The 23,914-nt window shown below is 40.6% G+C and overlaps 2 protein-coding genes across 4 annotated transcripts; both read left to right on the forward strand.

The window, feature by feature from the left end:
- The first annotated feature begins 1,215 nt into the window (after positions 1-1,215).
- Positions 1,216-8,795, forward strand: lnp1 (leukemia NUP98 fusion partner 1). Its single transcript, XM_072683045.1, has 4 exons — positions 1,216-1,371; positions 5,454-5,672; positions 7,048-7,155; positions 8,652-8,795. Exons 1-4 carry the CDS (start codon positions 1,216-1,218, stop codon positions 8,793-8,795), a joined length of 627 nt encoding a protein of 208 aa, XP_072539146.1.
- Positions 8,796-13,146: 4,351 nt separating this feature from the next.
- Positions 13,147-22,884, forward strand: tmem45a (transmembrane protein 45a). 3 transcript variants are annotated; one of them, XM_072683046.1, is made up of 6 exons: positions 13,147-13,386; positions 16,501-16,711; positions 17,286-17,498; positions 18,492-18,676; positions 18,786-18,928; positions 20,133-22,884. In XM_072683046.1, exons 2-6 carry the CDS (start codon positions 16,516-16,518, stop codon positions 20,227-20,229), a joined length of 834 nt encoding a protein of 277 aa, XP_072539147.1. In that variant the 5' UTR covers positions 13,147-13,386; positions 16,501-16,515; the 3' UTR covers positions 20,230-22,884. The 3 variants fall into 3 exon arrangements, with proteins under 3 accessions (XP_072539147.1, XP_072539149.1, XP_072539148.1); XM_072683048.1 differs by having other exon boundaries at positions 18,567-18,676; XM_072683047.1 differs by lacking the exon at positions 13,147-13,386 and adding an exon at positions 14,283-14,297.
- Positions 22,885-23,914: the final 1,030 nt, after the last annotated feature.

The following is a 23,914-nucleotide window of genomic DNA, read 5'->3' on the forward strand; positions in this document are numbered from 1 at the left end:
TAGACTAAATGACACATTTATGTGACCCAGAGTTCATATAGTCTGCTACTACAGCATAACACACAACAGGTGCTCCATATTACACATGCCTCTGACCTCTTCTACTGTAGACTCTGCTGCCCTCTGGGAGGGTGGTATGAACAACTGGAGCAGGACAGTAGACAGAGCTGCAGGGAGGCTGCTGTGCGCCCCAGATTGCTTCTTTATGAAGTGAGGTTTGTCATATTCTCCAAAACAGGGTCAGCCCAAAATACACCAGCTACAAAGGAAAGGAGGCTACTAAGCCAATATCAGCTATAGGAGTCAGAATTGCAGAATTGCCAGATTTACTGTAAGATAGACATTCATTATTTAGTAAGTACTGTATCATCCAGTTGTGTGACTGCTATCTGTACAACATAAGGCTTAATTAGTCGAGAGTACTGTGTATATGCAGTTATGGCAGAGCGATCTGTTTTTTACAGATGCAGTCCATAAATATTGGCAGGTTTCATGTGCTCAACCAGTGGAAAGTATGGGGAAAATAGTATTTCTGTGTGTGTGTGTATGTGTGAGTGTTGTATGTGTGGGTGTGACTGGGCCCTCTAGGCCTGAGCTCTGTAATGGAAAGATTTTAAAAGCAGACCCCCCCCCCCCCACACACACACACACACACACACACACACGCACATACACACTGCCTACATACACGCAAAACAAACACCCATACCCCGCCCATTTAGATTCTTGCATCAACACATTGGTAGCACCCCCGCCCCCCTCTGACTCCCACCCTTTGCTAGTCCTGCATTTCTCTCCCTCCTCCATAACCCCCTCCCTCCTGCTCTGATGTTAAACAGATTACAGGGGATTCGCTTATTTAAAGACCTGGATGAGCCGTGTGAATGTGCATGTGTATTTTCAGGCTGGCTTACACACTGAGCTCACCTAACCAACCCGGGGGATCTAATTACAACCTCTCGCACTGCCCCATTTGGTCCAGCGCAGGCCATTCTTTGGAGTCCAAGCTCCATCCCTTGCAGCACCCAGAGAGAGTGCCACAGCTCATCCAGCTAGGGAGCAGTCAATCCAGCAAAAGACCTGTTCGGCTGTCTGATTTGGATTATCCTGGTCCGGCTGCGGACCAGTTTTTCCTCTCACAGGTCAGGAGCCCCGTCGGGAGCTCCACACACACCGGCCTTCAAGCTGTCTTTGCGGCTGCTGCCCGCCATCATCATGGACAATGATGAGGATGATGATGGGAACTTCACCAAGTGGATGAGCAGCTACTGGGGACATGGAGCCGGGGAGGAGTCGGCCAAAGAGAGGAAGAGGAGCTTCCGCAGGCCCACACGCAACACTGCTGACCGCCGCGCTTCTTTGCCCTGCATGGTAGGAAGCCAGAGGCACCAGGGGGAAGAGGTTAGAGGGTGGGGATGGGGAAGGGTGGAAACTGGGATTGGTGGGGAACAGGAGACTAATGCAAAGCTCAGACCAACTGTTGAGTAAATTGGCCAAATATTTTGCAAATCATGCATGAAATCTCAAACTTAGAACAACATCATTGACTTAGATCCATTACTGCCATGAATAAAGTGATTCCAAAATAATACCTTCATAGGTTATAAACAACTATTTTGATTCAGTAGTAGCTAAAAAAGCTGCATAACATTCATTATGTCTCGTATTTCAAAAGTGCAGATCAAATCCTAGGCAGATAACTTATAAATGACTATAAATAGACTACTGTTATTTGACACTTAGTTTTGGAGTCTCTATTAGACAGCTATGCATATTGCATAATGTCTATTAGAGGCATTCAGATGCCAGGAATGTGTTACATGCCATCTGATCAAAAGCAGTGACCCATAATCAATCACATTCCTCCCATCACACATCAGTATCCCCCTTCTCTCTTTCTCTCTCTCTCTCTCTCTCTCTCTCTCTCTCTCTCTCTCTCTCTCTCTCGCTCTCACCCAGTTCGTACTAGTTCAGTTTTACTGTCATGACTTCAAAAATACTTACAAAGTAAGTGTATAGGCTTACATAGTATACTAGCATTGCTTCTATACAACCCAATACCTCAGTAGGAAAGCATGCATGTAAATGTATGTAAGCCTTTATTCATGCATCCATGTGCATACAGTGTAGGCATAGTACATCAACACGGAGTGCACTGATAGAATAAGTATGTCGTCTATTTGCCAGTGCCTTTTTAGGTCCTTAAATCATTGCCACATTTTCACTTCAATGCTCAAATGTGAATTTCCGCAGCTGTATCTTTACTTTTACATCTGGAAAGAGTAGGACTGAGTGTGGAATGACACTGTTCCAGATGAAGGTGATGGAAGCTGAACTGGTGGGCAATACTGCATGCTACTTTCACTTTAGCAGTGCCAGCACTGTCACGCAGTGTCCCTCAGGCTAGGGCATCTCTCTGTCTCCCTCTGTCTCTCTCTCTCTCTCTCACACACACACACACACACACACACACACACACAGATATACAGTACTGTGCAAACTGTTTAACACTAGAACAGCTGGCAAATAGACTTGTTTCTGCTTGTGGCATTTGCAAAATTCATTCGCATGACTAAGTGCGTTAAAAAATGAATGTAATAAATTAGACGGCCACGGGATATCTGCCTCACTGGATAATAACTACAAGTAACACTAGGCTGCTATAAGGAAATAAAACCCAAGCTGACATACAAATGATGTATTAATATTATTCATATTTCTTCTGTACTCAGATGCCTAAGTACTCTATACCAAAGCCTGAATCTGCAGAATATACAATGACCAGTCTATTATGTGTTCCAAAATGACCCAGCAAATATAAGCAAAACTGAACCTGCTGTTTGATTCTGCAGGGATGTTCTGGCCACCTAACTAAAATATACAAGCCTGTAGCTTAAGTCAATAAAATGTCCTTTTCTTCCCCCAGCTAAAGAAACTACTGCTGCATGATGAAGTGATTTAAATGAGCAAGAGGTACTCAAGTGGCTCAACTAATTAACACACTGCTTCCAACGTATCTCCGCAAAGAGTTGGCTTCTACTGGAAACACCTCAAGGGAACCCATATGAAGGTCTCAGACAGACACTCTGTCATCTGAGTCCAGGACATGGTGCATTAACTGGGCCATGCTTTCACTGAGTTGATGGATGGCATAGTTGTTCTCTTTGCTAATGCAAAGTGATGTTCTGGACAAATTCTTCACACATTCTTCTCCAGGAATGCCGAGCTGCTTAATATTGCTGGATAAATTGCAGTTATACACATTTTAGCCCCTTTTAGACATACATGGTAACCCAGAACATTACCCAGAAGAGCTGTATGTGTGAACACAAATGTCTGAATCAGTCACACCGAATATTACACGACTATCCAGCCAGCCAGCCAGTTCGGGTTATGTCCCAGTGAGCCAATGATTGTATCTGAAACTGGAGATAACTAGCTGACTTAATGCCTTGTTGTCCACGGTGTCTCAAAAGCCAGTGTAGTCATGAAGGTCTCTGTAACCGAACCGATCCATATGTCCTGACGTTGCCAAAGTATCGACAGCTCACTGCTGTTTCCCCAATAAAATAGATTGATTCAGACATGACTGGGCAACTTCGTGCCTTAAAATCCTGAATGAGTAGAAAGCATTTCTTATGTTTCAGACACAGCCCGTGAACAGAGCAGGTGATTTTCTGGGGAATTCACTAGCGTGAAACCAAAGCTGTGTTTGAATTTATGCCCTATTCACTGTCCCCTATATTCCAGAATCCAGATCACTATATAGAGCACTATTATAGGGAACATAGTTCGACAAGGTAGTGAAAGATTTCAGATCTTTAAATCTTCAAATCAAACAGCGAAATGATTTATGGGTATTCCATCCCCACTGGCATATATTGTTTGCAAACTATTTTGAGAAAATTTGGTATGACACCTTATCCTTGAACACTTCTTCCTCCTGATGCCCTACCCTAATACCCTCATTTAATGCATAGTCTATTTGGTTCTGTTGAATGAACCCATACAGAATTCATTATAGGAGATTATCACATGTATGTGTCATGTGAAATAACTGCAAGTTAACAACGGTTAATTGCTGTTGAGAATCTGCATAGACATGCAAGTCCATCTTAACCTCCACAACTGTCATTTTAGTTGCTGGAATTAAACAATTATGTGCAACAATCTGAAACTGTACTGCTTGAATACAACATGCAAATGGACTCACCATCAAGCTTCGAGCACCTGCTATTCCTCAGGCCTCCGATAGAGGGACACAGAATATCAGCCTTTGAATCTGACCAGCTGAAAGCCTGACCTCTGACAGTTTAATGAGATCCATTTTGGCTCAGGAGTCTCAGGTTAAGTTTTAACCCTCTTTCTAATGCTTACACAAGACACAGATTAAACGTCTGTTAATAAGATTAGGTCTGTTAATAGGATTAGATTCTCAGCTCATTAAGTTCTTATTAAGCTTATTAAGTATTATTAAGTTCACCAGCCATAATCACTGCCTTTATACATTTAGATGGTTAGTGCTGACAATAAGCAACAAAAAATTGCATTTTTGGTGCATTGTTTATATGCTTAGTGCTGTTTATGTACTGTTTGTATACTAAGTGCTCTCTAAGCAGTCTGTAAAAATGAGCCGAACGTATTGTAATCAGCACTGAGTCAACAGGTTAAGCACCAATAATGAGCTCTAAGTGAAAGGTCATACCGGGCCATTTAAATATAATTATATAAGCCACTGCAATGTAACCTCTGTTAAAGCTTACTGGCTACTGTGTCTCTCTGTCTGCAAAAGCCATGAAAAAAGAGGGGGGGGGGCATATAGCCATGCTACTGAGGACCCACCGTGGAGAGATTACATGTACTCCAATGTACTAAAGTTAAGCATTTACTAGATTTTCTTTGCACTTTTTTGAGTCCAATTTTAATGAAAATTGAGTTTGTTTCAGTGGGTTTCTATACAGTGCCTATACTGTATAATATACGATCCTATATGTTTTTCATTTTGGCATAGTAGACACCAGCACACTTTCAGGTCAAGTTCAGGTCAAGAAGTAGTTTTTTCCATTTTCTTCTGAAAAGTCAGATGGTGTGTACTCTAGAGTCTCGCAGTCTTGTTTCACATCAGTTTATTAACTAAATAATTGAAGGCATTGGAATACTTGCACAAAAGCATGTATACACCTAACGCAGACTGTTAGAGTCAAGTTATAACAAGTAATAGTGAATGTATTACTGTTTAGATTAGATCATATGAAGCACCATATATTAAAGATCAATAAACCTTAAATCCATTCACATAGTTTTACTCTAGAGTTTAGGGTTCATAGCAGTTACAGTGAGTACTGTGAGCATCTACTGTGAGTAACTACTCTGAAACTATGTGACACAATTATGAGACTGAGGAACTGAAGAAGTCAGGACTCACATACAGACCTACCTCTCTACTTTCTCAGTCACAGCTGGAAGCTATTAAGGTGAAGCAGCTCCACGCTGCCTCCATGCCACCAGCCCCCGTCCACCTAAAGACCCGTGAGGAGAAAGAGATACGGCCTCATCCTCATGCTCGCCGCGTCTCCTCAGATGACATCAGCAGGACAAAAGAGAGTCGCATCAGCACCATCCCTGAGCTGGCCGAGTCATTGGAGAGAAGGCTGCGCTTACGCAACCAGAAGGTCATGTCTCTGGTGAGTGAGGGGTCAGATATAGAAAACACCACCATATGCATAAAATCTAAGTAACTTTTATGCAATTTGAAACAGTGGGCTCTAAAGAGACAACACTGCTATCTGTCTGTAAACTCAACAGACATTTACTTCACTCTTTCTTTACAAACGTTTCTGCTAAAAAGAACATTTCATATTTCCAGACCATCTCAAAAACACACACACAGACACACATACATAGAAATTAACTAGCCGACAGAAGATAATAGCTAGATAAAAATCTGGTTATCAATAATTGACACAGCAAACATGTGAAAAACATTATATTACTTGCTGACACATATTTAGTTATTTATCTGACTAGTTCAAAGTCATTAAATTTAAATGAAGATTTTTTTTAATGAAGTTTTATAAATGTGCCAGTGCTGTTTGCTGGCCAGATATCACTTACAGAGACTTATTAGAGGACTGAGCTATGCACTTCATCTATATATTGAAGTATATACTATATCAATTTAAAAGTTAAATAGTACCATTAATGAGAAAATGTAGCATGGTATCATGGTATTTCATAAAGACATTTCGTGTCTGGGCCAATCTCAATCTGTAACATGAGGTGTTTATCTACATAGCTTTTCAGCTAACTTTGCTCTTAGTTTTATAATATGAACTTCAGATATAACCACATATTTGTCATCAATTATCTGTGACTCTGGCCTATTAGGTCTAAATGTATACTGCAAAAAATGATTTTCACCTTTTTAATAATATGTAAATAGTATAATATTAATATAATGTATATACATCATTGTGTGTGTGTAAATAAAATAGTAAAATCTGCATAACAGGTGTAAAAAGATACAAGTGTAGCAAGCTGATCTAGCAATTAATGCAAAATATGAATGCTATTTAACTGCAAATCAATTCCATACCTGATAGAGCTGCCACATCCATCTGACTGACACATGTCCCTTTCTTCAGGAGATGGATCTTGTCACTAAGTTAGCTAGCTAGTTTAGTCAGTAGCAATGCAAAGTGCCATAAATGTGGTGAGTGCTGACCGGAACAGTAGTAACCTGGTGAAGAAAATACATGACTATCTATGAATATTATTATATTTACTCAGATTCATAATCTTTTTTTATTAAAACCTTGTAGATCCAGAAAATCTTGTGGATTAAATTGTCCTTATCCCAGAAGGCTTTGGCCTATTCCATTAGTCCTCAGGGTTAGCGACCTTAGCACCAAGTCAGCTGAAAGGGATATGTGTTCTTAATTTAGCAAAAAGCAACAGGAATACGTTATAGTAGGAAGACTCTATCCTAAGTCTTCCCACCGTTGCTGATTTCTCCAACATGAGTCTGTTCATACTGTTCTGTTTCAGAGTGATGCAGACAGTGTGTGCTTGATCTGCCATGAAGAAGTGTGCAATGGAGGAGGTGGAGTAGGAGGAGCCTATGAACTTCACTGCTCCCACCGTTTCCACAAAGAAGTAAGAGTCAAGCAAGTGCATTTTTCTGGCATATGTCAAACCATTTACAGGTTCCTTTGCTACTGCATGTACAAAACACCAAACACTTCATTCAGTAACTCATCCGCATGCACTGAACCCGATGCCTTGTGTCGGAATCATGATTTCTTTCCCCCCCCCTGCTTGCTGCACGCTGGCTTTTACACATTCTGCTTTTTTGACACTTCACAAATGAAAAGTGCAATGACAACCCAGTCCCGGATCTTACGTGCAACTGCATGGTGCCCAGCTAAAGAGAGTCCCATCCATGCTAGCTTCATATCTTTGCTGCAATACATATACATACACAACAGGCTGAATGTATGGAAGCAATTAATCGTTCTTTGCAATTCAGTAGATCTGCCTAGAGTTAACACGGCATAACATTCTTAATGCCATCTAGTTTAACCAAAGACACTTTTACTAAATGTCCACTGGTTTGCAGTGATTCTTATTCTAAAGTATTATATGGGTAAAGCCTTCTACACTTGTATGCTGTTTATTCTTTCTTAATTACTAAAAATGTCCCAATTTAACACACGTGACACAAGCAAAAAGTATTTATGAACATCCAAATGTGAGAATTGGGTGGATATGATTATTATTGTTGTGGTTGGTTGGTGTGGCGCAACAGATAAAAACCACTAGCTGCGAGTGAGCTATTACACCATGTGGGAGACCAGGGTTCGATTCCCAGTCTGGGTGCGCTACACCAATAAGAGTCCTTGGGCAAGACTCCTAAGACTGCATTAGCCCACTTCTGTAATGTGACTAACCATTTAAGTCGCTCTGGGTAAGAGTGTCAGCTAAATGCCATAAATGTAAATGTAAATGATTAGGGCTACAGTCAAACTCTGCAGGACAATAGGACCACCACTGCTTAAGGATTAGTTGTAGCACAGCAATAAGCTATGAGAGGCTGTGTTACTGTGTTGTTTTTTTTTACCATGGGTAAGGGTTTTTAATCCTCCTAACCCTGTTACCCACACTTCCCACACTGACTCACTATGTAGGTCCTAAAATATTGGCTCCTACACCCAAACAGTAAGATACACACGTCTAGTTTGTTTCTATTTATTTACTTTACTTACTTACTTACTTTTATTGCACCTCCTATTTGGCCTATTTTTATCAGCCAAGGTCATCAGCCTAGTTTTAGTTGTTAAGAGAATTGTCTGTTTCTCCATTTAGACAAAAGCGAGTTCTTACTTCATCTGTCAGTGCCCTCAGTGGTCAACCCCACTTACAGCATAATGGTTTCGGGACCAATCGAGAATTATTTCTGTGTCCATTTAACAGCTTTGATAATGGCTCACCAAAGCAGAAACGGGACTTACTGTTCATTACCTCTTCAAAATACAACCTTCATGTTTACTTTGCTGCTTCCAAATGTTTGGCCTGTGGTGTGTAGTTTCCCTGGGCACATCTAGTCCAGCAGTGTCACTACATCTCTTATCTCTGATTGGTGGATTGAGAAGGCAAGGAGGTCAGAGCCAGGTGGCCGTCCACGCAGCGGGAGTTCCACTGGTGTGTGCGAGCGCAGGAAGGAGGTGCCATTCTGCGCTGGACAAGAGGAGTACCGCATGCCCCGTCGCCAACTCTCCTTACGCAGACAGCGCTGATACACCTCCATCTGAAGACTGTGAATACACAGAACATGTACATACTGACTGGCATCATACTGAGGAAGTGGTGTGTTGAACCTGCTAGATTCATTTCTACATTAATATAGTATGTGGCTTTAGGTCATTTTGGCAATAATTGTATTTTACGTAATAAATTTTATTACATTAATGTGGAAATTAATCAAGAAAGTTCAGTGCATGGCTTTTCTCAGTGCATTACTAAATATTAATGACTTTAGTACTTCTCCATCCATGGAATGGTATTTCCTCCTCTCTGATCTGTTTTTTTTTTTTGTACAATGACATTTTAATAAGAATATTTCTCTGTCTCATACATGTAACATTTTACTAACCAGGAACTGCCTCAACAATAATGTTCAAGATAACCTTGATGTTGGTGTAGAAGCACAATTTCTATGTGAAAGCTGAAAATACGCTACTGAACAGAGAAACAGGGTCATGCTTTGGATCTGGAAATCTTAATGTTTAAGCTTTGTGGAATATATCTGTTCAAAGGTTTGACTAATCAACATGCCATCCTGTCACAGTGACAGACTCTGAGTGTGACGCTGTGGTAGCTGTGACGTTGGTCATATCCCGAGTTTACAGGTCAGACATAAGGGGTCAGTGTAGACATGAGAGGACATCCGCACGCACATGCTGGAAATTAGCTGGTGGCTACTGGACGTCTAGCCACCATAGCACAAGTCAATGTCAATGTCTGTCCAATTTGTAGCCAAAATGACAGAAGCACATTTTTAACAGCTCTAGCTATTTCTCACAGACATTAATGATGTCTTCTCTAATTAATGAATTAATGAATAATGCTGAAAAACAGAAAAAACAGGAAATGATAAAGAAATCCAGCTTAGCAATGCTGAGGAACACAAGCAAAACTTTGCAAAGAAAACACAGATGTGGGTTATATTAACTGGAAAACCTACTTTGGACTTCCACCTACTTGCCACTTTATTAGGGCCACTTGCTGAATAGGTTGAAGTACAGTTACAGGCTGATCAGTTTTTGATGAATAATGAATAATCCAAATGATCTCAAACTTATTGTAGTTAACAGAGCTATAGTTCTATAGCTCAGGTTTTTACTACTGCCTCTCTTTCAGCTTGTTAAACAAGACAGTTTAGACAGTTTACTCAAAAATACACTTTGAGTTACCTGGCTTTAACAATGCTCTATGTCTCAGCATGGGGAATTGTTTGAGCAGACGTCTAAGTCTGTTTCATTCTTTTTGGCCACACAAATTTAATCTCCAGAGTGGTGTAACTGTCTAACTGCCCAATCTACAGGAAATCCGGCCAGTGCCTTTTCCCTATGGTTTCAACCCCAATTGAATGAGAGTCTAAAAGAAGGAAGTACTAAGCCTCCATTCTGGGAGCACTGTGCAAGAGAGGGATTCTAAGATCAAAGTTGGAAATTAAACAAATGAAGGAATTTCAGTTTATGGGGCTATTCAACTTAAGGTCAAAAAGGCTGTGCAGTTGGTTCTCTTAAAATGTTAAGGTGTCCTAACGTTTATCCAGATTCAGCTATTTGGCAGTGTGCATTGCAACAGCATTGCTTAGTGTTTCTGCTAGACATGAGCAGATCTACGACTCAGAGACTGATCACTGATGAAGGTCTAGAGCAGGGATTACACATTTTTGTTCTGGAGGAATGTAGTCCAGAAGAGTTCACAGATTTCCCTACTTTAATATGCCAACTAAACCTGGTAATTGAACCAGGTGTGTTTGAGCAGGGAAATTACCAAAGTGACTGGACTACGACCCTCCAGGACAGAAATGGATAACCTCTAGTCTTGACGATGGCTAATTCAAGTTTCGTAAAGGCAACAGATGAGCTACAGTCACTAACTGTACACGAGCATAAGGGGTACATATACAAAGTAGGTGTTTCTAATGATGTGGAAGGTGATTGGTTGATTACGATGTTGGAGACAGTGGAACTGTATGGACCTTACAGCACCTGGATTGTACTTTAACTAACAACATGTGTGTATGTGTGTCAACATTTTGTCCTCAATGCTTGGAGCCTGCACAATCTGCATGCTGGCCTTCCATAACTCAGCATCCTCTCTTTCAGTGCATTGAAGAGGGGCTGTGGAACAAGCGGTCCTGTCCCGCCTGTAGCGTCTATGTGGTCATGCCCGAACCTCTCTACTGGTCCTCTGCCCGGCTCCAGTTCCCCTGATGACCCCTGCAACATACACCTGCATGACCTCACCTGTTTCTGAATGGGAAAAAGAGCACCCTCTATGTTCTTGCATGGCAGAAACATGGCCAGACATCCCATCTCATCTAGGTCAAATGAAGAATGGTCATTTGTGTCCAATTAAGTGTTTGCTTTACCATGATGCTGTGGCAAATCCCACTTAATGCATGCACACACACGTTCTGTGGATGTAAATGCAACTGTGTGTGCATGAAGGACTTTTGCGTCTACTGTCCTATGCGCGAATGCGTGAAAGCTGAGCTGGGCATGTGTGATGAGATGTGGATTATTGTGTTCTTTCACTGGCGTGTGCAGTGCTTGCCTGAGATAAGGCAACCACTCTCTGCATTGCATCATGAACTCTTCTCCTTATCTTTATCCTCTTCTTGATTCCTCAATTCCAGTCGTCCTCTTCCTCTAGTCTCCTTCTTCCCACCTCTTTACCTCCAAAGGAAGGATTTAACAGAACCGTAGCATTGCTTGCTCCCTCTGAATGCAGCTATCCTATCCTATCGTTGATCTCAGGTTTTCTTCCAATCATAATATGTCTCAAAGCAACACTGAACTTTGTGATGCCAAATGAATGGTCAGTTTAATGGTCAGAATATTGTGACTTGTCCTCATAGATCACATTCAAAAAATTATTAAAAGCCATTTTCGCCTGTTTTCCAGTTAAGGTGCACATATTTGTCACTGTACAGCAAAATGTGTCCTCCGCATTTAACCCATCTGTGGTAGTGAACATACACACACACACACACACACACACACACTAGTGAACTAGGGGCAGTGAGCACACACACACCCCCCCAGAGCGGTTGGCAGCCAACTCCAGCGCCCGGGGAGCAGAGAGGGTAAAGGGCCTTGCTCAAGGGCCCAACAGTGGCAGCTTGCCAAGCCCAGGTATCGAACCCACAACCCTGTTATCGATATCCCGGCTCTCTAACCGCTGAGCCACCACTGCACCACTACCAACGTTATATGGTAATGTTGTTGGAGAAGTATTTCAATGCGACAGTTATTATCCGCCATAATTCATGGAAGGAAATGTACGTTTATTGTGTAAAAAATTGGATTTCTTGCAATTCTTGAGTTGTCACATGACATGTATGAAAATGCCATTAAATCTGAACAGTCTGGTGTGTGGTGTGCACAGTGGCCAGGTTTCCTTCAGTAGTTATGGTGATTCATCATTAAAGACCCTGGATCAGGCTGGATTTAGGCTTTGTCTGGCCCTGGGGAATGCCAGATGCCAAATGTGTGGGAACATCTGACTGGTGCCCGGGAGTAGCGTCTTTATAAGACTAGATGATATTAAGTGTACCTCAGTGCCACTTACTGTCTAATGGGAAATAAAAGAGTCTGATGAAGGTCTAGTGAACACACCATCGTCTCGGTTTGGTCTTCTTTCCATTCAGTGTCCCCCGTTACTCCGTCTCGTCTCCTGAAGACCGCCCGTGAATATGTGCACGTAGGCAAACCGCGCATTTCTGACCCCACCCTCTCATCACAAGCAGAATATTCATTCAGAGCTACAACACAGTTGTGTGAAGAGAGCTAATTGTCAGGTGATTTCCTTCAAAGTGTAAGGAAAGATGAGCAGGATGAAGCCAAGAAAACGTATAATCTAGCTAAACACTGCGCTAAATAAGTGCATAGTCTAAGGTTTCCACATAGCTAAAGTAAATAGTTCACATAGCGGTTTCCTGGAGAGGAAAGTGAGTCTGGACACTGTTATTTTCTCCACCCGTTTTCCACCCGCGCTACGATTGGCTAATAGTTCACACTCAAAAGCAGAACTCCTGGAGGCTGGACCCTACGAGCCAATCCTAGCACGGAAGACGGGATTCTACTAACCAATCCTAAGGCTTGAAGGCGGGACATGTCGCAATACAGGTGGGGAAACCCTGAAGACTCTGTTCTCACATCAGGCGGAGTGAAATTGCACACGTGGAATTCAGAGGAGCGCTTTGATTGAAAGGACGCTCAACCAATCACGGTAAAGAGGAGTGACGCGAGCGTACGGCTTTGAACCAATCGCTGGCCTCCAGGGGAGGTTCCGTTAAAATACACTTCAAGAGAAAAAGATTGCTTCTAAAAAAAAATCGTGGAAACCCGAGAAACAGCTGGAAAAGCGACTGGGCTAAATGTGGTGGTCGCGTAAAGGCTTTACTGGACTGGTGATGACAGTGTTTCCAGCAAAACGCAATATCTAGTACTAGCTAATGAAGACAATTAGTGTTTCTCGGTTTTAATTAGCTAGATAAAAACAATGCGAGGAAAGGAGAGCGACTGCTGCGAAGTGTGATTCCGTTCAACCGAGAAACACGTTAACGGTCGCTTATTTCCTTCAGTCTGTGAGGTAAGTGTCAGAAAAGCCCTTTCCTCACAACCGGGCCTGTTTTAGAGGATATGGAAACTTGTGCATCATTTTGTTAATTATTTTGTTGGGGCTAATTTATTGTTTGATTTAGGATTTAGAGACCTGTGGAGTGTTGTTGATAGCTAGTGCTAGCTAGGTTAGCTAGAGATAGCTATAACGTTTAAGATGTGGGGTTTTGCTCGAATTACGAGGCCATCAGGCACTTCTGAGTGCAGAAAGTAGAAAAAAATATTTTTAGCAACCCTTGACATTAACTGTCTTTAAGGTTTATTTCCAAAATGCATGGCAGCGATCTGTTTTTCTTTCTTGTACTTTGTCCTAGCTATAATTAAGAAAAGAAATCTGACCTTTTCTCCTTTTTATGAAGCAGCCGGGTCAGTAGTAGCTACATCTGATGGAGAATAGGCTGTTATGAACGCTCAACCCCACATGATACAAAAACATGCATAGCCTCCATCATTAGCTGCAGTCCGTGTTAAATAACATGGAAATGACCTGTTCCTGCGTGACCTCTTGTTAAATCCGAGGTGCTCAGACGCAGGTTTTGCCAACCGAGTTGAGATAAGCTGCCACAGTTTCAGTTCAATGTCAGACTGATTACAAACTGCTTATTCATCCACTCGTTTTTGATGTAGGCCTTATTAATGTGTGCTCTTGTATGAAAGATACTGTGCATATTTCAGACCCCTGTTGGAAATAAGCAAAACAGCACCAGCCAATCAGAAAGCTGGTCTGCTCTCCATTGAAGAGGCATTCACGGGTCATCTAGTCTCCATGGCGATGGCACTGCATCCTGCAGGAACAGGCCTGAATCTGGTGTTCCCCAGCTGGATCAGCCCATACCCAGAGCATTAGTGTCTGTATTTGAGAGTTCCAGGAACAGCCTAAAGGTTTAGTTGGTTGTATTTTGTTACTATACAGGGTTTTTCTAGTGTGCTAGTCCACAATGAGTTGTAAACTGTGAAATATAAGACAAGGCAGTAAGCACACCCTATACTGACATTCATGTAACCCCAACAAGTAAATACAGAATTTAGGTTCTCAGCGGCGACTAATTCGATCCTCTCATTTAAAGAAATGAAAAAGCTCATTCTGAAGATGCTTCAGAAGTCTTCAAGAAGCCATTGAGATTTCAGGTTTCCTCCCTTCACCTTCATAAATAGTCTCATTGTAACTACTCATACTATGTTCTGCTTAGTCCAATTAGTTGTAATTCAGTTGTAGTTAAACTAAATTAAACTAAACTAGACCTATAAAATAACAGAAGCTGTGTTTGGATGATCAGAAGTGGTAATTTGGTCAGGGTGTGAATCAGCACTAATGCAACAGATCATTTTAAGACTTCCAGTCTTCTGGAAGTATTTGGGGGGGGGAAAAGATCTCTGTATCTCTGGAAAATACTCAGTCTGGTAATTAAGCTGGAAATGAATATCTAAATGTTTCAGATATTGTTTCAGAACTTCTCCACTGTGTAGGGGGGCTCCACTATCTGCTTTTCTGCATGTTTTGTTTTCCATAATCTGATAGTAGATGGTGTGGAGTCAGTGAGTTGGTGAAAACTGCATATCCCACCCTGGGAGAATCCATGAAGTCATTTTTTCCGTTGTTCCGTTTCACATTCATTACACTGGGCAGTTTGTGACATGCCTGTTTTTGTGTATTCCTCCATTTTCTTAAAATGTTTAAAAATATCATAACACACACAGTACACTTCAAGGCTCTCTTCCAGGCCCTCATTATGTCACTTAACACTTTTCTCTGTAATTATATACACCCTTCCATTTTCTGCTGCCTCTGAATGTATCACTTACTTTCTGTTGTTCCTGCACAACATACACGTATATAGTAGTGAATAAGTAGTGAATAAGAACCTATTTGTAAAATGGGTTTCGTTGGCTCGGACTTGCACATATCAGCGTTAGCTCTTGAACTGATCATTTTTGTTGGTCATTTTATGATACGCTTTTTTATTTCATTACCCAGTAACCTTTATTAGCATCTGTTTGTGTGTTACCCCACTAACATACTAGGCTGGTTAAGGGGCTCAAAACTGACATTTATGTAACCAACATAACATCTAAAATACAGATTAGTTTGGAAGTTGATTTCTTCAGATATAAACTAAGAGTGTTTTATCTTATTTTTGCATCAGCCAGTTAGCTTGGTTGGTGTGGCGCAACAGATAACACCATTACCTGCCACTGAGCTACCACGCCATGGGGTTCGATTTCCAGTCTGGGTGACTATGCTGCACTACACCAATAAGAGTCCTTGGGCAAGACTCCTAACACTACACTGACCCACCTCTGCAATACGAGTAACCTTGTAAGTCGCTCTGGATAAGAGCGTCTGCTAAATGCCATAAATGTAAATGTAAGCTTAGCTAAATGCCCAGGACGGAATATGGTCCCTTTCGCCCACAGAGAGTCTGTTAACATCGAGTGAATCCAACATCATTCACTAAGACAGAGGTTTAATGTGTGTGATATGTGGCTTTATATCACATTTCTACACTCTCTTGTCCATCAGACACCTCTGTGTGAAAGTTTTTCAGATGGTAAATACAACGGCAGGTAACGTATGTGTGAACTGGCAAAGAAAAGAACATTTGTTTACTTATCATCTCTGTGCTGAGATGCAATTGGGAAACACATCCTTGACGAATTAGCTTAGCTACTGCTTCTGAAGCGGAGCCTCAGGTCTGATAATGATGTAAACTTATTCACTAATTATAATGACTGGGATTTGGTCGGATTCTCTGCTGTGAAACCTGCATATTTAAGCTGCAAATTATTATTGTAAAGTGTTCACTTCTCTCAGAACACATTTGTGGTTGTTGGCCTCTTTAGTGTTAAATTCCTTGCGTATTTGCTTGTCTGATATGCGATTGGACAAGCTTTAACGCCAAACTCTGTGTGTGTGTTCTTTTTGTAGTCCATATTGTCCCAAAGTGGCCCGTCTCTTGTCCCAAAGTTCATATATGTATTTTTTTCTCTGTCTTGTCTGCCTTGTCTGTATTCAGCAGAGAGGTCAACTAATTGAGCACACTATTAATCTACCGAATGTCTCATAACTTTTCTGTTGGTGTTCCAGGGCCTGCTGGAAATCATGGGAAATTTTAAAGGACATGCCCTTCCTGGAAGTTTCTTTCTGATAGCTGGTTTGTGGTGGGCAGTGAAGTACTCCCTGTGGTACGCCACCCGCAGAAACAAAAGTGCAGGAGCTGGGAGAATCACCACAAGAGCCATGCAACACCGCCTAGAAATCACTGAGGGAGCTGTAACCCTATGCTTTTCTCTTATTGGTAAGCTGCTGTCACACAATTACAACAAGAGGCATACATTTCTAATCTGATTTAGTTCTGTAGACATTTGAAGCTTTTCATAATTGCACTTACAGTTTGCTTCCTGATAAAGAATACTGTAAATTTTGTGCAGATGGTATTTTATTGACTGGTCTAATTCAAATACAGGTAAAATAAACCCTCTAAAGTTTAAAGAATTGTGCTTTTCTGGCAATTATTCAATGGTTTAGGCCTTAAAGGGTTAAGGCACTGCCTAAAAGTAATGATGGGTTCACTTCTAAACCCCAGCCAGGTCAGCTTACGATAATTGCCAGGTAAGAGTTCCTATTAAATGCTGCAGACACCAAGGCATAGTTACAGTCTTTTCTCTAGTCAATGTAATATCTATGAGATTAAAGTGTGTCAGCTTTCTCTGAAAGCTAATATCAGCTTAATTTACATATGAATAAAATAGATTTATAATATGTTGTCTTCATACACTTTATTTATTGTTTATACACATTTAAAGTGTTCAGTGTATTAGGAACTAATTCAGCGCATTAGGTGTCTAATATTGTGTCTCTTGCTCTCGCAGGCATATTAGGAGAACAGTTTGCAGCCGGTGGACCAAAGTTTCACTTGTATGACTCCTCCACTCAGCACTGGTACCAGCTGATGAACTGGCAGCACACAACCATGTACTTGTTCTTTGCCTTAGCAGGGGCTACATCGCTCACCGTCCACAGCATAGATGGGGCACCACTGGCCTTAGATCGCTTACTGCTGGGCCTTGCTTTCTTTAATGAAGGTGAGCGTTTTACTTTGTAACATGACTGTTTAGAATTTTCTTCGTGAAAAGATGTGACACTGTGATGCCTGCTTTTAAATAGCTTTTTAACAATAGTCTAGAAAAGAAAAGTCATTTCAGTTTTGGCAAAACCCAAAACTGAAATGACTCTTTTTTCCCAAAAAAAGAGTTCAAAAGAGTTGCTTCCACAAGTTTTCTCAAGTTCTAATGAAAATGTTTTAAAATTACCATTGAGATATTGTTTTCATCTTTAGGATATTATTTTGGCCTAAAATATATTTTGTATCCAGTTTAAGCAGAGAGACACATACTGGACAATCTAAGACAAATTAATCGCCAAATAACTAACTATAAATAACTATATTTAACCATTACAAATGCTTAAAATATGAATTGGTCCTTTTGTAGGACAAATAAATTGCTAGTGTTTGTTTACATCACAGTCTCTGAATAATGCAGAAATGTAACACATCCAGTATCTGACAACTAGTGTTTAGTACAGTTTTCTTTTTTTCTGACAGTTTCACTGTATACCCTGGTATTGACTGGGACCTTCTATAGGTTTGCATTGGTTTTATCATGTGTGTGTATATATATATATATATATATATATATATATATATATATATATTATTGTGCAAAATGCATCTCATCAAAACATATAAAACTTCTAACTCTGAAGGTTAACAGTTGCTTTTTTACTACAAAAATGCATATTTAACAACTAAAGTACTCCTCTACAGAACGTCTGGGTTTGTCAGACACTAGAGGGCGCTCCCAGGCGAGTTCAAAATGAATTAGTTTACTGTATATGGAGCAGTTAAGCAAAGTCATGGTTTAGTGCTCCCTTTTGGCATTTTGCAGTCATTTTTGATAGGGAAATAGTCTCTGCTAGCCAACTCGTGCTAGCAACACGTTCGTGCTAAGCAACACACCTGATGGCCAATGTTTACAAATGAACTGAAACTGTGTGAAATGTCTGTGTCCTTGCAGGATTCCTATTCCTCTATCACCTACATGGCAGAGATATGCTGGATGTCCATGTCCATATGCTTCTGTTGTATGCAGTATTTGGGGGGGCTGTTATCTGCCTGCTGGAGGTCTTCCACAGGGGAAATATCCTGCTGGAACTGCTGCGGGCCGCTCTCTGCCTGCTTCAGGGCAGCTGGTTCTGGCAGGTTAGATTTGATGAATGCTGTGTGCTGGTCATTAAAAATTAATAGTAGTATGTGTTAAAGGCTGTTTTGTAACTTTTGTTGTGTTTTTGCCATCTGTTCTTTTTCCCAGATTGCCTTTGTGTTGTACCCCCCTAGTGAGGTGAAGTGGGATTTGTCAGACCACAACAACATGATGTTCATAACCATGTGTTACAGCTGGCACCTGGCCTTCGCTCTGCTCACTGTGGCTGCAGCACACACCACTGTTCTTTGGTGAGCACTGTCATATTCTAGCCTTTTTACGTTATAAGCATCTGACCCATTGGAGCAGTCCAATGTATTGTTGCATTATTCAAAATATTATCTAAAATTCAACCACTTTATAGCTCTAGAATTCTTATGTTGATGCACTGTCCTCTGTAAGCGCAGGTCACCGAAAAATCTAATTTACGCAATTTCCTCTTTACAATTCACTTTTTAATCTGGGCTTACACATGTAGCAGCATCCACATAATTCATACCTTGAAATGAGCTCCAAACATTACAACAGCTAACATAAAGGTAAATGATTTAAAACTTGTGTCTAAGAGAGCAAGTTCAGCAACTGGTGTTGAAATGACTGTAAGCCAAAATGCAGCCTGTTATTTAGTGTTTAATCCCATAGCTGGCTAGCTAGGCTTAGTTTAGATTTGTTTAGCTGGCCACCACAAACAGCACAGTGCTAGCTGTGTTCCAGCTAACTGGGGATCAAACTGCACACGATTCGAGGATAAAGACGAGGATATCTTAGAGCACAGGGTGGAGTGACTGGTCTTGAAGACACTTACCAGCCAGTAATGAACATGTTCTGGGTGTCACTGAGCCACCCAGGCAGCTATGAGAATCATGACTGGCTACGACTATTTTTTTTTTTTTTTTTTTTTTTTTACTAATCTTGCAGACCGACTCATCCAGGTTTGCTGGATTTTTACCTTTTTTGAAACAAATCAGTAAGTTTGCTAAACTCTCAGGTAGCTTGTTTTTCCAGTGAGCTTCCAAAATGCCCCCACCCTTGCCCTCCCTTGGGGAATGAGCTTTGCTAAATTTGTAGCTGGATAAACACAGAACAGAAATTGGACAGATCATATGCACATCCTTGCTAAAATACCATTCTCATTGCAAGTAACCGTCACCATATTTATGTACAGCAATGCTACTGTCCTAACATGTAACCTCACTCATTGAGGTGGTGTTCTGTTCTGAACTGCTGTCTGCATATGTAAACTAGGGAAATGTGCAGAAGTGCCACAAATCACTCAAATGATAAAACAGGCAAGTAATTCTTATTTATGAATAAGAAAACGTTTGTGTTTTGTTTATTTGCCCTTAATGTCAAGGTAAATCTGTTGTCTGTGTGTTGAATGACTCTAGTCCATAGCCTTGTATATGGTTCCTTATGTGTTGCATTCCTGATGGCTATATGCATTTTCTTCCTCAGTGTGGTACGTTCCAAACTCCGAAGAATGCCTCCAATGGAGATGGGTCTACTAAAACCACGGGAAAGAGAAGCAGATTCTGAAGATGAAGTTTTATAAGCATTTGAGACACACACACACAAATACAGTCTTCAGAATATTTTCAAGTGCTTTCAGTGAGCTGACCCTGCGGACCAATATGAAATAAGCACTGACAGTCCGAACTCCCGGGGCCTGTCTTAGACCCTTCAGTGAGTAGCTAGGGCTAAATCCAGGTGCCATCAGTTCATCTCCCGCCATGATAGTGTGTCTGAGTTACATTTTATTTTCTTTTGTCATTTTAATTGTTGCTGGCCATTTTGTCAATTTTTGTTTATCAATAGACAGATCTCTCTCTTTTCTAAGGAAATGCTTTTGAGGTTTTTTTAGATTTTAAAGCCATTCAAGTGAACTGTTCTTTTTTCAGTTCACTTAAGGAAACTTATTAAGGAAACTTCCTTAATTCACTTAAGGAAACCACATTTTAATGCATATTCTTGTTGTGTGTTTTCACTTAAATCTATCAGAATTTAAGAAAATGTGCCTTTTAAAAGGAAGCCTTTTGACATTTAAGGAAAGCTATCATTTGACTTTCCATGGATGTTGTGGCCTTTGCTGATCTGCAATGCTGATCTGTGTATTCAGAGTTGCAAGGTTGAATTTTTTGTATATTCACTTCCATGAAAGGATTCTGGTTGCTGCTGGTGTGACTGTAGCTCTGGATAACTTTAAGTTGCAAAGTCAATACATTTTTTAGGAAATTCTGATGTTAAATGTCAAGCAAGTAGCAGTTCTTCTAGTAGTGCATGTTACATCACGCTGCTCATTAGTCTTTCTGGGAAGAAACTGTGTGCAATATGGGGAGAACCTTGAATAACAGCATACTACATACACATGTGGACAAAATTGTTGGTACCCCTCGGTTAATGAAAGAAAAACCCACAATGGTCACAGAAATAACTTGAATCTGACAAAAGTAATAATAAATAAAAATGCTATGAAAATTAACCAACAAAAACCCGACATTGCTTTTCAACCATGCTTCAACAGAATTATTTAAAAAATAACTCTGAAACAGGTCTGGACAGATATTATGGTACCCTTAACTTAATATTTTGTTGCACAACCTTTTGAGGCAATCACTGCAATCAAACGATTCCTGTAACTGTCAGTGAGACTCTCAGCAAATATTTTGGCCCACTCCTCAACGTGCAAACTGCTCCAGTTGTCTTGGGTTTGAAGGGTGCCTTTTCCAGCCGGCATGTTTCAGTTCATAGAAGGCCACTTCAGAATAGTCCAATGTTTTCCTCTTAGCCATTCTTGGGTGTTTTTAGCTGTGTGTTTTGGATCATTATCCTGTTGCAAGACCCATGCCCTGTGACTGAGACCAAGCTTTCTGACCCTGGGCAGCACATTTCTCTCTAGAATTCCTTGATAGTCTTGAGATTTCATTGTACCCTGCACAGATTCAAAACACCCTGTGTCAGATGCAGCAAAGCAGCCCCAGAACATAACAGAGCATCTTCCATGTTTCACAGTAGGGACAGTGTTCTTTTCTTGATATGCTTCATTTTTCCATCTGTGAACATAGAGCTGATGTGCCTTCTGTCCATAGGACATTCTCCCAGAAGCTTTGGGGCTTGTCAACATGTAGTTTGGCAAATTCAAGTCTCCCTTTTTTTTTCCCCCCAACAATGGTGTCCTCCTTGGTCATCTCCCATGAAGTCCAATTTGGCTCAAACAACGACAGATGGTGCAATCTGACACTGATGTTCCTTGAGCTTGAAGTTCACCTTTAATCTCTTTAGAAGTTTTTCTTGGCTCTTTTGTTTCCATTCGTAATATCTGTATCTTTCATTTGTCAGAAATTTCCCTCCTGCAGCCACGTCCAGGGAGGTTGGTTACAGTGCCATGGATTTTAAATTTCTGAATAATATGTGCAACTGTAGTCACACTCTGTGTACACCGAGAGTACTTGGGCGAATAGCAGAGTACTATGGTCACCTTATTGACTTGTGCTTAGTAATGTCTAAAGCTTAGAGGCATCTTTGAACTATTAGTCTATTCTAACTAGCTAAGATCTTTCTTGGGTAAATAGCAAAGCACTTTAGTAAGTCGCTCTGGATAAGAGCGACTGCTAAATGCCGTAAATGTAAATGTCACAGGAACATCAAGCTGCTTGGAGATGGTCTTATAACCTTTACCTTTAACATGCTTGTCTATAATTTTCTTTCTAATCTCCTGAGATAACTCTTTCCTTCGCTTTCTCTGGTCCATGTTGAGTGTGGTACACACCATGTCACCAAACAGCACAGTGACTACCTGTAGCCCTGTATATAGGCCCACTGACTGATTACAAGATTGTAGACACCTGTGATGCTAATTAGTGGACATACCTTGATTTAACATGTCCCTATGGTCAAATTATTTTCAGGGGTACCATCATTTTTGTCAAGGCTTGTTTAATGAGTTTACTTTTTAAACTAATTCTGTTGAAGCATGGTTCAAAATCAATGTTGAATTTTCATTTGTTCATTTTCATAGAATTTTTATTTATTATTTTGTCAGATTCAAGTTATTTCTGTGACCATTGTGAGAATTTCTTTCATTAACCGAAGGTTACCAAAAAGTTTGTCCATGTGTGTATTTATATGTAATATATTTAGTGCCTTAGTGTCTTAAATGTAATTCACATTCAGAATTTTGGAATGTCTTGTTTATTTATCAGGAATATGATGTATGTTTTTTTTTTGTATTTTTATCCTGCATGTGATATCTAAGAAATAGATCTTTATTATTAAACATTGTCTTTGATATCTTCAAATTGATGTTGGCTGTGTTCTTGCGAACGTAATCAACTGTGTGAGCTGTCTAAGTATGTCATATAGATGATCCTGCAAACCAGTATCATAAAACACCAGCAGTCTCCATTATTAAGTTTCCAGAGCATGTCTATGGCTGCATCAAAAACTGCACATAATAATTAAGCAATGGACTAATGGTGGTGTACTATTTTGACATGATGGTTAGTATGGTAGTATATGGTTCCTGATGTACTCTCATTGGCCACTGTGTCCTAATAGTTTCACCTGCAACTCAACATACATTCACCAAGCACCTTGTTAGTTCTATGGTCGCCTTATTGTATTGTGTTTAGTAATGTCTAAGCTTAGAGGTATCTTTTGAATTATTAGCCTATTCTAACTAGCGAAGGTTTTCTTGGGTAAATAGCAAAGCACTTTGTAAGTCGCTCTGGATAAGAGCGTCTGCTAAATGCCGTAAATGTAATGTAAAATGAGCATAGTAATACTGGGTAGGACCTCCCTTTGTCCTTTAGAATCAGTTTCTTCAAGGCATGGAAGATGCCACATGATGTTGAAGATATTGCCTTGACATTCTGGTAAATGTTGATTAGACTGGGTCGGCAATTCCTGCAGATTTCTCAGGAGGACTTTCATTCTCTATATCTCCTCTTGAGACCCTGGGGCTAGAGCTAGCAGAGGTACATGAAAGGCAAAACAGTTTACCCCAATCCTGTGCAGTCCCATGTCTGGAGCAAGTTCAGGTGGAATAACAGTTTTTCTGAATAAATATGTGGCAGCAGCTGTGGTCTTGTCCTGGAAAAAGGAAGTGCATGGTATTTACTTAATCTTCAGCTTCTGTGTCATTAACACATAAATGAAATACATTCAATGAATAGATGAATGAATGACTTTTGTATAAAATAGTGTGACCGCAGTGTCAAATTAATTAATGTTGTTGTCTT

This window comes from Salminus brasiliensis, chromosome 7 (assembly GCF_030463535.1).
Source record: "Salminus brasiliensis chromosome 7, fSalBra1.hap2, whole genome shotgun sequence".
Taxonomy (NCBI): domain Eukaryota; kingdom Metazoa; phylum Chordata; class Actinopteri; order Characiformes; family Bryconidae; genus Salminus; species Salminus brasiliensis.

Coding starts and splice junctions, on each gene's coding strand:
- lnp1 (XM_072683045.1), top strand. CDS start 1,216: ATGGACAATGATGAGGATGATGATGGGAACTTCACCAAGTGGATGAGC. Junction 5,673..7,047: donor TGCGCTTACGCAACCAGAAG/GTCATGTCTCTG, acceptor GTTCTGTTTCAG/AGTGATGCAGACAGTGTGTG. Junction 7,156..8,651: donor CCCACCGTTTCCACAAAGAA/GTAAGAGTCAAG, acceptor TGGATTGAGAAG/GCAAGGAGGTCAGAGCCAGG.
- tmem45a (XM_072683046.1), top strand. CDS start 16,516: ATGGGAAATTTTAAAGGACATGCCCTTCCTGGAAGTTTCTTTCTGATA. Junction 16,712..17,285: donor CCTATGCTTTTCTCTTATTG/GTAAGCTGCTGT, acceptor TTGCTCTCGCAG/GCATATTAGGAGAACAGTTT. Junction 18,929..20,132: donor GCACACACCACTGTTCTTTG/GTGAGCACTGTC, acceptor TTTCTTCCTCAG/TGTGGTACGTTCCAAACTCC.